General features: G+C 40.4%; 1 protein-coding gene across 1 annotated transcript in view; it reads right to left on the minus strand.

Annotated features, from left to right (window-relative positions):
* Positions 1-14,611, minus strand: part of LOC143930793 (claudin-10-like) — a 53,200-nt gene extending 38,589 nt beyond the window's left edge. The window contains exon 1 of the mRNA XM_077455390.1: positions 14,205-14,611. Within this exon, the coding sequence (XP_077311516.1) occupies positions 14,205-14,424 (220 nt within the window). The 5' untranslated portion in view covers positions 14,425-14,611. The remainder of the gene's footprint in view (positions 1-14,204) is intronic.
* Between the last annotated feature and the right edge of the window lie 1,051 nt (positions 14,612-15,662).

A 15,662-nucleotide genomic window follows, 5' to 3' on the forward strand; every position in this document is an offset into this window, starting at 1 on the left:
CAAAGTTCAACTTTGAAAAAGTGAAGGCAATATCAGACATTAGTATGTCCAAACTGTGTTGATCTTGGTTTCATCAGATGCGATAATGTCACCCCTGTAAAAGCCACATTTTGAAGATGCACACAAACTGGGAGTCAAAATGTGGATTTCCCTCCTGATCCCATGCCTAATGTCAACATGTGCTAGCTCCCATGACGGGCAATCAATGGACGTGTTTTGGGGGTGCAACCCCTTCCTCTCACCTACTTGAGTTGAGAGGAGGGGGTTGCACCTACAAAGCGCGTACATTGATATCCGGTGATGGCAGATAGCACATGTTGAGACACTGTGTGCATATTAAAAATTTGGCTTTCAAAATACTTTAAAACTTGATTTAAAAGAGCAAATTCCACGACAAAACGGTACAATTTTTGTGTGTTTTAGATTTTTCCTAAAACATCAATGATGTTCTTCATTTTTTGTTGAACATCATTGATGTTTTACTTTATCTTCTCTAAATCCTGATTGCACACGTGATCTCCCCAATGAGGACGTGTGCACTTGCACTGGTGAAATGAGTTTCTTCTTCCACAACATCCGCATCACCTAAAATAAAAAAACACACCATGTATTATAAATATGCAGGCATATATCTATTACCTGAAGCTGTGGTCACCATCACTCAACCGTTGTGGTTACAATTTGCCCAATTCATGTACATTGGAATCCACATCCTCAGGTTGTGCTTTGGGGATTTAGGTGTGGGCTTTTTGGTGTCCTCATATGTCCCGAGTCTTTTCTCCCCTATGTGAATAAAAAAAAGGTATACCTAGCACACAGATATTTGAGGCAAGAAATAGAAATATGAAAATTGAAGTGTCATACAATTGTCTGTTTTGGCAGAGTTTCAAGCTGAAGACATGATTTTTTCCCTTTCTTAAAGCTGGAATACTTACCTTCTTTCGTAAAGTTTCACACATGGAGACACCCCTAGTATCCACTGGAGCACCTGTGTGGGACACCCTAAAAAGGGTGTTCTGGTGTCCCACACTAGTGCTCCTGCGTCTAGATGTGTAAACAGCTGCTGAGCGTCCTCTCCTTACACTGAACCAAGTTTGCATTTCATTCTAGTTACAAACCCATCTAGACAACAATGTATTATGCCCTGTACACACGGTCGATTTTTTCAGACGGATTTTGGCCCAAACTTGCATTCACACGGTCGCACAAAATTGGCGGAAAATCTGATCGTTCAAAATGAGGTGACGTAAACCACGTACAAAGGGACTATAAAGAGGGCAGTAACCAATTGCTTTTGTCTCATAATTTATTCTGAGCATGCATGGCACTTTGTCCACTGGAATTGTCTACACACGATCAGAATTTAAAAGATCAGCTTTTGTTGTTGGAAAATTTTAGATCCAGCTCTCAAACTTTGTGTGTCGGTAGTTCTGACAACACGATCCAATCGCACTTTTTCTGTCGGAAAGTCCGACCTTATGTACAGGGAAATAAACTTCTTTTAATACAAATAGGCCTGAACAAATGTAGTTAACCTGCATCTGTCAAAAACATTGTATTAGTGGACGAACAAACAATGTTTACTACGAACGATTACTGTGCCCTCGAACCTGAAACTTGTCATTTTAAACACCATTTTAAACTACACAACAGTAAAGCACATGGAGCAGCATACAAGTACTAATAATAATAGGAACACATGACAAAATACTTACTTTTTTTGAAGCACTCTCTTGATCCTTCTGTACTGATCCTGCTCCCTCAATTTGAAGTCTGACCATTTTTTCCTCAATTGCTCCTTGGATCGTCATACCCCAAAATTCTTCTACAGACTTTTCACACCTTTAGTCATGATCTTGTCCTTTCTCACATTTGGGTTGCTGTATGGTCCATATTTTCCATCATAGTTGGCTCTCTTCACGATGTCCACCATCTCCACCATCTCAACAAAGGCCATATTTGAGGCCTTAAATCTTCTCCTGGATTGGGACGTTTCTGGCTCCGGGCTTTCATTGTTGCTGCTCTCACCTGTTGTCTTTCCGCCATGTGCTCTTCCAGTGCGCCAAAAGAGAAGGGGTGGGGAATATACTAAAAAGAAGGTCAGGGGTGGAGTTTCATGCATACACAGTGTATATAAAGCATAAAATGAATGCGTCGTAGGTACAATCTGTGAGCGGAGCGTAAGCAATGATCGTGCAAACAAAGGTACCATTTTAACTTGGGACAACAGTGGCCTTTACTGCTTATAGATTGAGGCCTATATTGGGACAAGATTAGGAGAGTTTAGCCTGACATTAGGGTTTGTCTTGTGTTGTGCCTTGCAGAGAATATGGATAAATTCAATGATCATGACTTTGTCCCCAACTTCGTTGATAAGTACATGTCAGGACTCTGTGTGAATATCAGCAGCAAACAACTTCATTATTTTAGCATTATAAAGAAGAAGAGAATGTGCTGCATTGAAATATTTGAAAATTTGCAGTGTGACAAATGTGCTATCTCCATTATGAATGCTAGTTTTACCAGACTGTCTCGTAATTGATTCTGAGCATGCATGGAATTTTGTGCCTCGGACTTGTGTACACAGAGTTTGTTGTTGGAAATTCCAACAGCAAATGTCCGATAGAGCATACACACGGTCAGAATTTCCAACAACACGCTCACATCGAGCATTTCCCATCGGAAAATCCGATCGTGTGTACGGCCCATTACTGTACCCTCAATGTTTCTGTTTGGTTGTAAATAAAATTACAGCTTGAAAAAGTATATGAGAAAAAAAGAATAAGCTTTGTAAAGGGAAGTTGATCAATCAAGGTCATTCCTGGAGAAAAATGGTAGAGGGCCCATGATACACTGAGGCCCGGTTCACACCGCTGCGGGGGGAGATCCGGATGTGATTCGCACAGCAAATCACATCCGATCTCCGTAGCGATGCGAGTACAGCCATACAGATAGTATGGCTGAATTCGCAGCGCTCCCGCAGCAAACTCGCACGGGACCCTTTTTTGGGTCCGCAACAGAATCGGATCGCATGGGGGTTCACACCATGCGATCCGATTCCTGTGCGAGTCGGCAGATCGCACTGCGATATGCCGACGGATCTGGGGGTGTCATTAACATAACATTGACACTCCCAGCCGTCCGCATAGGGCAGTGTGAACTGCCGTCGGGAGGTGTGCGATGCGGGTAAACGCCGCGGATTCGTGTGAACCCGGCCTGAAGCACAACAAGCATTTCCAATGATAATATTGCCTGTTCACAAAAGCACAATGAATGCTGTTTTTTAAATGCAATGCATTATTTGCCTATTTTAAGGATTGATTAAATAAGAATCAACTAAAGGTTTTATTGTACTGATCATTTACTGTCAATTTACAAAAAATTATCAAACAGGATTTTGTAATAAAGTGAATCACTGGAACTCACATTCACTTAAACCATCAAATTAAATTGCAGGGAAATTAAGGTAAACAGAGCTTCCCACATAACTGAATGATTGCAGTAAACTGTCATTTACTTTACTCCAATGCATTTACATGCTTGCTTCTCACGTCAGTAAATTATTTAATTTTGTAATTTTAGTAAATCATTATAAGTCTTAGTAAATAATAGGTGCCTACTTGTTCAAATAGAAACATCATTTTAATTAACATTGAATACAACAGCAATTATTTAAAGCGTATATAAACCCAACATATTCCTGATATGTGATACTGTTGTACGAGGAGGATTTGGATTTTGTGGGAATTTCAGAGACCTGGTTCAACAGCTTTCATGATTTGCTGGCAACCATTCAAGGATATACCCTTTATCACAAGGATAGAGAGGGTAAAATAGAAGGAGGGTATGCCTATATATCAAGAATAATGTACAAGTGAATGTGAGAGATGACATCACTAAGAGAGCTCCAAAGGGATGAAGCTGAGGGGAAAATAATACTGGGAGCAGGCTATAGGCCCCCTAACCTGAGGGAGGAAGGGGAGACAGATCTCCTAGCACAATTTGGATTAGCAGCAAGGATAGGAAGTGTTATCATAATGGGGGATTTTAATTATCCAGACATAGACTGGGAACAACGCATTCATCTAAGGCTCGCCAGTTCCTAAATGTTTTGCAGGACAATTTTATGGGTCAGATGGCAGACACACAAACTAGAAATAAAACGTTACTGGATCTACTGATTACCAACAATACAGACCTGATCACGGATGTGGAAATATGGGGCAATTTAGGTAACAGCGATCACAGCTCAATTGGCTTCAGTATAAATCACTCAAATAGGAAACATAAGGGGAATAGAAAGACACTGAATTTTAAAAGAGCCAACTTCCCTAAAATACAATCATTGCTAGAAGGCATAAATTGGGATAAAATCTTAGTAACAAAGAACACAGAGGAGAGATGGGTTTGCTTTAAGAGCATATTAAATAAGGTCATTAGCCAATGCATCCCATTGGGTAATAAATTTGAACGCCTGAACAAAATTCCTGGATGGCTTAACTCCAATGTAAAAATGCATATATATAAGCAAAGGAGAAGGCCTTCAAAAAATACAAGGTTGAGGGATTATCATCAGCATTCAGACTTTATAAAGAATTCAACAAGAAATGTAAGGGTGCAATAAGGGTGCAATAAGGATGGCTAAGAACACGAAAGATATATAGCGGAGGAGAGCAAAACAAAGAAATTCTTTAAAGCGGGGTTCCACCCTAAAGTGGAACTTCCGCTCATCGGAACCCTCCCCCCCCTCCAGTATCACAGTTGGCACCTTTCAGGGGGGAGGGGGTGCAGATACCTGTCTAAGACAGGTATTGCACCCACTTCCAGGCATAGACTCCCACGGGAGTATAATCCTCTTCCTGTCCTGCCGTGCTGTCTGCTGGGACACACACGGGTCCCAGAGACAGCGCGGACCATTCCCATTGCGCTGCGTGACCTGCGCATGCGCAGTAGAGAACCGGGAAGTGAAGCCGCAACGCTTCACTTCCTGATTCCCTCACCTAGAATGGTATGTAAACAGTAAAAAAGGAGGATAGGCCATATTGCCCCTATAATGAATGAGGAAGGACATCTAGTTAGAAAAGATGGGGAGATGGCGAAGGTACTGAATTTATTCTTCTCCTCAGTTTTCACGAGGGAATTGGGGGGCTTCAGTAACCAAAACTGCAGTGTTTATTTTCATAATACATCACAGGAAGCACCCTCAAGGTTAACAGAGGACAGAATTAAAATTAGACTTGGGAAACTTAACATTAATACATCACCAGGACAAGATGGCTTGCACCCGAGGGTACTTAGGGAACTCAGTCAAGTAATTGCCAGACCATTGTTCCTAATTTTTACTGACAGTCTACTGACTGGAATGGTACCAACTGATTGGAGAAAAGTCAATGTAGCACCAATATTTAAAAGGGGCCCAAAATACATTCCTGGGAATTACAGACCGAAGATTTTAGTAATGAGAATGGTATCAGCAGTGGATTCATGAAGAATCGTCCTTGCCAAAGCAATCTATTAACCTTCTATGAAGAGGTGAGTTGCCATCTAGATAAAGGAAGGCCCAGAGATGTGGTCAATCTGGATTTTGCAAAAGCATTTGACACAGTTCCCCATAAACATTTACTGTACAAAATAAGGTCCGTTGGCATGGACCATAGGGTGAGTACATGTATTGAATACTGGCTACAAGGGCGAGTTCAGAGGGTGGTGATAAATGGGGAGTACTCAGAATGGTCAGGGGTGGGTAGTGGGGTCCCCCGGGGTTCTGTGCTGGGACCAATTCTGTATAATTTGTTCATAAACGACCTGGAGAATGGGGTAAAAAGTTCAATCTCTGTATTTGTGGATGATACTAAGCTAAGCAGGGCAATAACTTCTCCGCAGGATGTGGAAAAAGATCTGAACAAATTAATAAGGTGAGCAACTACATGGCAAATGAGGTTCAATGTAGAAAAATGTAAAATAATGCATTTGGGTGGCAAAAATATGAATGTAATCTATACATGAGGGAGAATCTCTGGGGGAATCTAGGATGGAAAAGGACCTGGGGGTCCTAGTAGATGATAGGCTCAGCAATGGCATGCAATGCCAAGCTGCTGCTAACAAAGCAAACAGAATGTTGGCATGCATTAAAAAGGGATTAATTCCAGAAATAAAACGATAATTCTCCCGCTCTACAAGACTTTGGTCCGGCTGCACCTAGAGTGTGCTGTCCAGTTCTGGGCACCAGTCCTCAGGAAGGATATACTGGAAATGGAGCGAGTACAGAGAAGGGCAACAAAGCTAATAAAGGGTCTGGAGGATATTAGATATGAGGAAAGGTTAGCACTGAACTTTCTGGAGAAGAGACACTTGAAAGGGGATATGATTTCAATAGAAAAATACCATACTCCACCCCACAATAGGGATAAAACTTTTTCGCAGAAGGGAGTTTAACAAGACTTGTGGCCACTCATTAAAATTACAAGAAAAGAGGTTTAACCTTAAACTATGTAGAGGGTTCTCTACTGTAAGAGCGCCAAGGATGTTGAATTCCCTTCCACAGGTGGTAGTCTCAGCGGGGGGGGCATCGATAGTTTCAAGAAACTATTAGATAAGCGCCTGAACGACCGCAGCATACAGGGATATACAATGTAATACTGATATATAATCACACACATAGGTTGGACTTAATGGACTTGTGTCTTTTTTTCAACCTCACATACTATGTAACTATGAATGGGTTGTTTTACAAAGTGATCATTTACAAGTACTTTACGTTAAAAATATTTCTTTAAGAAAAGAATAGTTTTCATTTAAAGCACCACATAAAAATGTTAATTGCAATGCTTGGTGGCAAGCATTGGTGGTAATGCAATGTTTATTACTTTCTTTTCATGAATCAAGTTGAAACTGTCACTGAAAATCAACAAAGTTGGCAACTTAGCGCATATACTTGAGTATAGGCCGACCCGAATATAAGCCGAGGCACCTAATTTTACCACAAAAAACTGGGAAAACATATTGACTCGAGTATAAGCCTAGGGTGAGAAAATACAACAGCTAATGGGTAAACAATGCCAATCCGCAGTCTCACTGTGACCATTTGCAGTCTAATTGTGCTCATTTGCAGTCTAAATGTGACCATTTGCAGCCTAATTGTGCCCATTTGTAGTCTCACTGTACCCATCTACAGCCATACCTGTGATTACTAAACAGCGTGTGTCTCCCGCTGTGTTATGCAGTCTGTTCGGCTGTCCATTGTAACAAAGCCCCGCCTCCTCCTCGTCTGTGATAGACAGAACATTGATACAGTTTCCCAGCATTGTACCAGTATTTCTCTATCACGTGCGAGGAGGAGGTGGGTCTTTGTTACAATGGACAGCCGAACAGACTTCATAACACAGCGGAAGACACATGCTATTTTAGTAAGCAAAGGTATGGCTCACTCAAGTATTAGCCGAGGAGGGGTTCAGCCTAAAAAATGGGATGAAAACCTTGGCTTATACTCGAGTATATATGGTATGTATTGTTAACTTTAAAAAGTACCTTCTATTGCTCTCAGCCTTCTCCAAATCTCAAAATTATTATTATAATTTTTTTTTTTCTGCTGCTGTGATCTAACTTTCTGTTAGAGGGTGGAAATGTTCCCATTGTATGTAGGAATGTAGCCACCTTCTTTTGCCCCTTACATGAAATATGGACTTTGGGCTTTGTGGTTTGCACAGAGCTGTGCACCTGACTACAATAAACCTGCGCGGCTTATTTCAAACAAGTGGACAGGGTAGTGGTGGAGGAAGGAAAGGTTTGTGAGCTCATGAATGACATTACAAGGAAGCAGGAAAACACAATAAAGCTGGCCATAGATGGATCAAATCTTGGACAGTTGAGCAGAGTCCTATCAGCTTTTCAGGTAGACCTGGTCGTAATGTCCATAGAACTCTATATGCAGGCAGGTGTTACAGGAGTTGACGTTCCACTGAGAAATTACGTACTGTGCATGTGTAAGTTACCCATATGCGTTCCAAAAGTTTTTACGACAATACGGAGCAGTGAAACCATCAGATAATGTCACGGAACGTGACGATACAGACAAGCTCTTCTGTATAATTATTGATTGTAAGACACCACTTTGCAACAGGGCCCCTCGCGGGCTTGCTTTGCTTGCCACGCTTCGGGCACGGCCTTGCTTCGCTCGCCATATTTATATTCTGACTCTATGTTCACTTAGATGGTGGGACTTGAACCTGGACTTAGGGGTGGAGCCACATAATAACTACGCAAGCGCAGTTCAACGTCAGTTTCGTCACACTATCTGACGGTCTTAGTGTGCTGTTTTGTCGTAAAAGTATTGGAACACATATGGCTGCGTCTCCCATGCACACTCCAGCGGGTAGCCAAATGTGATGGGTCGCCATATGTGACGATACACCGGCCCATGTGAAAGGGGCCTAAGGCTATTGTTTAATATCACTTTAAACCTAGATTCCTTACAGTATAACATCACCTTCTTTGGCTAGAGGAGGAGCTATGGGTAGGCTTCTTTGCTTCTAAATACTACTCCAGGGATGTGGCTATAGGAGGAAAAGCTTTGAAAACATTGTATGAAGCATGTACATTTAATTCCTTGGTGACTATGGGGAGTCTTGCATAGACAGGTTAACTTCTAGTAAGGACTACAAACTATATTAATCCACTCTCCCTACCCCACTAACCTAACCTAGAAACTCCCTGATCGGCTACTTATGTAACTTGGTATATCAGCAGACTTTACTGCTACTTACCTTTTCTGGGCAAATGTAATTTTTTATGTTGACTGTGGCTGTGCTGTGAAAACCTGTTGACTTGGAAGGAGCCATATTTCAGGCGAGTCTAGTCCCACAATACAATGCTATCACTGAAGTAGAGTTTCAGCCCACACAGGCCCTGGATATCATTTTGAGATTAGTAAACAGCTAGGTGAAGGATTTTAGGGTTAGTTTAGTTTAGGGGGTCTAATGGAGTGGGTCAATGCAGGTTTTGTTAAAAGTGAACCTGCTTGAGATAATATTACTATATACTGCATATATATAATATGAGAGTTCTTCAAAAAGTTTCCATACTATGTTAAACTCTTTTTATTAAGAATTTCAAAAACAAATGATATTTCTACATAGTCACTTTCTTTTGCGATTAATTTTTTCCAGCTTCGTACCAATTTTTTAATGCCATCAGCAAAACTCTTCCCGCTCTCACCATTTCCAACAAAAATGTAAAAGTGCAGAAACTTTTTGAAGACCCCTCATACTTACAGTATGATACAGAATACTATATATTACTGTATACTATAAAATCGTATTATTTAAAAGATTTGTAGAATATTAATATTAAAACATATACAGTATGTTGTATAATAAAGTAAAAAAAAAAAAAGAGATTTAAAATGAGAAAATGCCTTGAAAAATAAAAGCTATCACTCTTCTGGTTCCTTTCCCTTTCCTCTCAGTGGGGCCAACATAACCCTACCATCTCCTTCCCCCTTCACTTCCCCCTTCTAAGCCCACTTTTTTTCAAGCTTAACTCTGACTGTTCTAATATATGCTCATGGTACTAGAGAAACATTCTCTGTTCAAACTTAGCGTTTGGTTGGCGACCAATATGAAGCCATTACCCCTTCATCCAGATTTACCAACACTTTTTTACTGGATGAAGACAAAGTGGCTTCTGCTAAGTGGAAGTTCACTGGCTTTGTATTCTCTTAATACTTGAATGGTAATGAAAATACACTATATTGTCAAAAGTAGTGGGACACTTGCCTTTACACGCACATGAACTTTAGTGGCATCCCCGTCTTAGATCGTAGGGTTCAATATTGAGTTGGCCCACCCTTTGCAACTATATGCTGTTCTGTTGGGTTGAGGTCAGGACTTTGTGCAGGCCAGTCAAGTCTCTCCACCCCAAACTCACTCATTCATGTCTTTATGGGTTTTGCTTTGTGCACTGGTCTAAATCATTTGATGGAGGGGCGATTATGGTGTGGGGTTGTTTTTCAAGGGTTGGGTTTGGCCACTTAGTTCCAGTGAAGGGAACCCTTAAGGTGTCAGCATACCAAGACATTTTGGACAATTTCATGCTTCCTACTTTGTGGGAACAGTTTGTGGATGGCCCCTTCCTGTTCCAACATGACTGCGCACCAGTGCACAAAGCAAGGTCCATAAAGTCTAACATCAGTGCTTGACCTCACAAATGCACTTCTGGAAGAATGGTCAAACATTCCCATAGGCACACTCCTAAACCTTGTGGACAGCCTTCCCAGAAGAGTTGAAGCTGTTATAGCTGCAAAGGGTGGGCCAACTCAATATGGAACCCTTCGGACTAAGACTGGGACATGTGCGTGTAAAGGCAGGTGTCCCAATACTTTTGACAATACAGTATACTGTGTGTTACTAGAAACCCATACAGGCATATCTGTTTGCCTCTGAATGTTCTGTGACAACATAAAAAAAAAAAAACATTTGAGCACGGTGACCAATTCTGAGATTCCAAGATAGCATGCGATGAATTGGAATGAGAGACATCTATCTCCTACCAGACACAACCAAAATGTGCAAAACTGCAACATGACACTCAATGGCCAGTTCTCAGGTAACAGAAGTGGCTTAGGGGTTGTTTTTCTAAAGGCAAAAAGACTGTTGCACTCTGCAAGGGCAGTTGCTTCAGAGCTTAGTAAATGTGGTAAAGCTTCACAAAGAATACCCAATCACATGCAAGGAAAAAAAACTGTTGCTTTTTTTGCTTGCACATGATTGGAGGATGGAAGTCAGCAGAGCTTCTAGTCATTTAATAAGCTCTGGTGCAACTGCACTTTGAAAAGAGTTTACTACATGGAGAAGAGGTAACTGTGAGCATGAGTAAACACTTTTTACATCAGGGTTCATGGTGAATTTGTTGCATCAGGTAAGCGTGTTTGTAGGTTTCATAGCTCTTCTTATGAATTAAATTGGATTTTAAGTCTATTGGTCAATTCTCTCCTGTAAAGGGCTGTACGTCCAGTATGAAGGTGGAGGTTCCAACAGTAGGAAGATAAAACAAATAGAAATGTTTGCTGGAGTTAGAAATTAACAGACCTATTAAATGACTCACTGACTTCCATTAAACAAACAGTATGTCTGGACACTGGAAAAATCACATAAATCTACATTGAAACAATCCATAGGAATAAAAAGGTTCTCATTCAAAGTTCAAAAATATTTGATTGAGTTTCATTATTCCTGTCATTTCAGACTAAAATTAATTTGCATCGAGCTCTTATATTGTACGGCAACTTTAGAAAGCTTATTTCAACACGGAGTAATGAAGCACTGTGTGTGTATGTTTGCACCACAACATCAGCAGATGGCTCTGAAGATTAGGGCAGCATTAAACATGATGACACTTGTGGGCCAACGCCAAGCTAAAACTTGTTCCTTATTTCGCTTTTCTATTCTGTCCACCTCTGAGCATTAGAGACCAAAGGCAACAAAGGAACTATAGACAAAAGGGGGTGCAAAAGATTTTGAGAGTGGTCAGTAGGCTCTTTATAATCCAGGAAGCATGAACCCATCTTTACCTTCTCTTTTGGCCTGTACAGTTAAAATGTAGCTCAGCATAAAAAATGGATCTCATTCTGTCTACACAAGTGTATTCTAGCAGTAGTTTTTGTTCAAATAATAAGACACAAGGGGTGGGGTTTGTACAGAAAGGCATTGTTCTATTTCATTTTTACTAATAGAATACATTTTTTTCTATGAAAAAAAAAAGATAGTATTTTCACATTTATATGTTGTTAAAAATACTACCTGCACTCAAAAAATGCAGATTTTATATGATGTCTGATGTGAAGCCAGATCTCTTAGCCCTTGTACACACGGTTAGACATTCCGACAACAAAATCCGTCAGATTTTGTCCGACGGATTTTGTCCGAAACGTGTGTTGCATACACACGGTCGGACAAAGTTGTCGGAAAATCTGATCGTGCAGAACATGGTGACGTTATTTCGTTACGACGAGACTACGTTCAGGCTAGTAGCCAATAGCTTTGGTCTAGGAATTTGACCTGAGCATGCGCGGCACTTTGTCCGCTTGGAATTCTCTACAAATGATTGGACAAAGTCCGATCGCATCATGTTGTCGGAAAATTTTATAGCCCAGCTCTAAAACTTTGTTGGTCGGATATTCCGACGGAAACAGTCCGATGGAGCCCACACATGGTCGGATTATCCAACAGCACGGTCCGATCGGACATTTTCCGTCGGAATGTCCGACCGTGTGTACAAGGGCTAAAAGTTGTGTTTCTGAAACTGTGGCCTACAGACCATTGGTGGTCTACCAGCTTTTTTGAGTTACAACACTGAGGACAAGGGGGGATGTAGCACTGAAAACTAGGTGAAATGCAGCATGGAGGACAAGTAAAAATGGAGCACTGAGGACATGGAGGAGTTGCAGCACTGAGGACCAGGAGAAATTGCAGCACTGAGGGCAAGGAGGAATTGCCAGCATTGAGGGCAAGGAGGAATTGCCAGCATTGAGGGCAAGGAGGAATGGCAACACTGAGGGCAAGGAGGGATGCAGCACATAGGATATAGTGGACATGCAGCATTGAGCACAGGATAAAAGGATAAATGCAGCCCTGAGGACTAGGAGGAATGCAATACTGAGAGCAAAGCAAAGGAAATGCAGCACTGAGGACAAAGACAAATGTAGTACTGAGGACAAAGGGGGGGGGGGGGTGCATACCTATGGACAAGGGGAAATTCAACATTGGGGATAATAAAAAAAAAAAAGAGCACTGCGAATAGGGGGGAATGTACAGTAGCACTAAGGACAAAAAGAAATGCAGCACAAATGCAAGTGGGTGCAACATTGAAGACAGAAAGAAGTGCAGCATTGAGGACAAGGGGAAAAGTAGCACAGAGGGCAGAGTTGGACAGCATTAAGGGCAAAAGGGAATGCAGCAGCAATGAGTAATGGAAAAGGGAAAGCAGTAGAACACTTCACATACTCCCCAGTTGTCGATTCTAGGCCAAACAGGCCTTATATTGTCAGAAAGCCAATGTATGTAACATCAACCCTGTTTATTATCTGTTAACATATTTTACAGTTCCTATACCTATCATTGTGAAATGTACTTGTGTACCATCTCTCTCTGATAATAAATAAAGAATTAAAAAAAAAAATAGGGAAAACATCTACCAGTATGACCAGGTGGGGGGAAATCAGGAAAGCTGCAATGAGAATAAGAAGGGAAGCATCAGTTAGAAAGAAGATAGAAGCAGGAGATTGGATTAGGTCTAAAAATCAACAGGGAGAAAAAGTGAAAACTAAAGTAAGAAAGAAATGAAAAGCAAAGAAATCAGTATAGGATGAAGCCCTCTACGAGTTTAAGTTGGCTACATTGAAAACCTCTTTAAAAAATAGTTGCAATTCAATGTTAGTTATATTTAGTTGTACAATGATAGATGATGAATTGTATGTGGTTAGGCTTGTATTTGGTTCACAGCATTTGTGTTCAAACTCCATGTTTGGTCACAAATCTTAGAGCTTTTCGAACAAACTGAGGCAATGCTTCAAACTTGCTACATGTCCTTTATATATATTATATATATTATATATATTTTATTGGTACTGTAAGATGTTCTATTTGGATGGAAAGCCTTGTTAAATTTAAATACCATTTTGTGGCTTTCAAAATGGTGGAAGCTGTGAATGTCTCTCAGCTGTATGCTTTGCCTTTCCTAAACTGTGATTCTAGAGCCCCAAATTGTAGTTGTAGTTCCAATCAACCTTGGGATCCCACTACCTATTGTAGGCGTTGTGCATTGGAAAGTTCCTACACATAGACAATGGGAGTAAATATGACAGGACCTTGGAGTGGCAGGGGATATACTGTAGACGGAAATCAACTCTATGCTCAAACAATTAGGCAGAGTCTTAAAATTTGTAAATCTTTACTGTCTAGCATACCCCCTATGAAGTTGGAAACATCTTAAAATACAAACATAGGACTATTTATCTATTTTCCTTGGCAGTGCAGCATGAATTTTATTTGAACTTTTTAGACATAATGCAGCTACATATAACATTAGGTCTGTATACTATGTTAATGTAAATATCCCATTGATATCCATTTCCACATGTTTTTATAATTCATTGATAACTCAAACAATCTCACCTAAGCTTTACACAAGCCCCAGCCAAAGGTTCTTACCTTCCAGAGCCAGCATAGACGGGAAGTCCTTACAGTTAGAGACTCCAGTTGAGTCGGTCACACACGTTTTCCAGAGGTTGGACCAGAAGGTTGCAGTAGTGATAACAGTACCATCAATGCTGGAGACCTTCCAGTAGTCAGTTGGTAAAGTAGAGCTTACCAATACCCATCCTGACACTGAGAGCACAAAGGCTATAATCTCAGTTGCCATGTGTGACATGGTGACACACGAAATCAAACCAGAAAATTTACAAAGGACAAACTTGTTAAAAAATAAAAAGGGATATCATTAATATAAAAATAGATGTTCAGATAAATGTGATTCGAAGAAGAAAAAATTAGGAAAAAAAAGTTTAGTTATAATGGAGAGAGGCTGACACAGTGACAGTCCAACAGAATGTCCCAGAAGAAATAACAGTCCACAAATGTCATGGTCATGAAAATCCCTCCTTGTTCTCTAGGTGGCCCTCCCTAATTAATTCAGTTAATTTCCAGGCAGAATGTAAAACACACACATAGTTTCATGCTACTGCCAACGTCTTGGATTAATGGCTCTCACGGCTGTATTGTTTTCATTAGCTCTTATGAATCTTGGGTCCTTCCTCAATTGACATCTGGAATAGCCATGGCTTGACTAAATGGCGCATTTAAAAGCTTCTAAGTACTACAGAATATGTTGCCATTCTAAGATACATGGTATCAGTTCAAGAGCCATTAAAATGCACAGGTAAATCTTTTTAAACCCACAATCAATTGCTTTGGTTGCAAGATTGTTTTGTTTTGTCCTTTCATAATTAGATGGCAGCTTAATGGCAGATTAATAAAGCATAAAAAATGTAATATTCAACTTTTTTTTATCTATTCTTTAAAATGTTCCGGTAGAAACTGACTATAACAAATACATTTTTTACAGTACATTGACATGTGATACATGTACAGTGTAAATATTTATTTATTAATTTATTTATTAAGTAATCCTTATGTCACCAAAATTTCTAATTTTATCGTAACCTTTAGGCTGCCCCTAAACCTTACTAAATCCTAAAATTTGCCATAATCAGAAATATTTAAAAGCATAAAAAATACAAGCAATTTTACCTGCCTAGAGATTTGTATTTCTATCTATCAAGTCCTGAAATTTACACAGCTCTACATACCACAGTCTCATTTGATAGGGCAGGAGACCTTAGCTTGCTCTACTGAAACTTCACATTCACCTGCAGGTCTTCTTTCTACCCCCACCCTATGACTGGCAGTGAAACTCTGCTCTTCTATCAGTGTAGGTTGGCCACCTCTCACTGGTTCTGAGCATGCGTGTTTGTACTTTGTACAAAAGTCTGATGGTTTTCTGTACACACGATCAGACTTTTGTTGCCAGAAAGTTTGTCCGTTCCCACACAGCCAACAAAAGTCCAATGAAAACCGAAAAAGTTTGTCCGATGGAGCGTACACACGGTC

This window comes from Lithobates pipiens, unplaced genomic scaffold (genome assembly GCF_037356315.1).
Source record: "Lithobates pipiens isolate NorthernLeopardFrog02 unplaced genomic scaffold, aLitPip1_a1.2 Scaffold_25, whole genome shotgun sequence".
Lineage (NCBI taxonomy): Eukaryota > Metazoa > Chordata > Amphibia > Anura > Ranidae > Lithobates > Lithobates pipiens.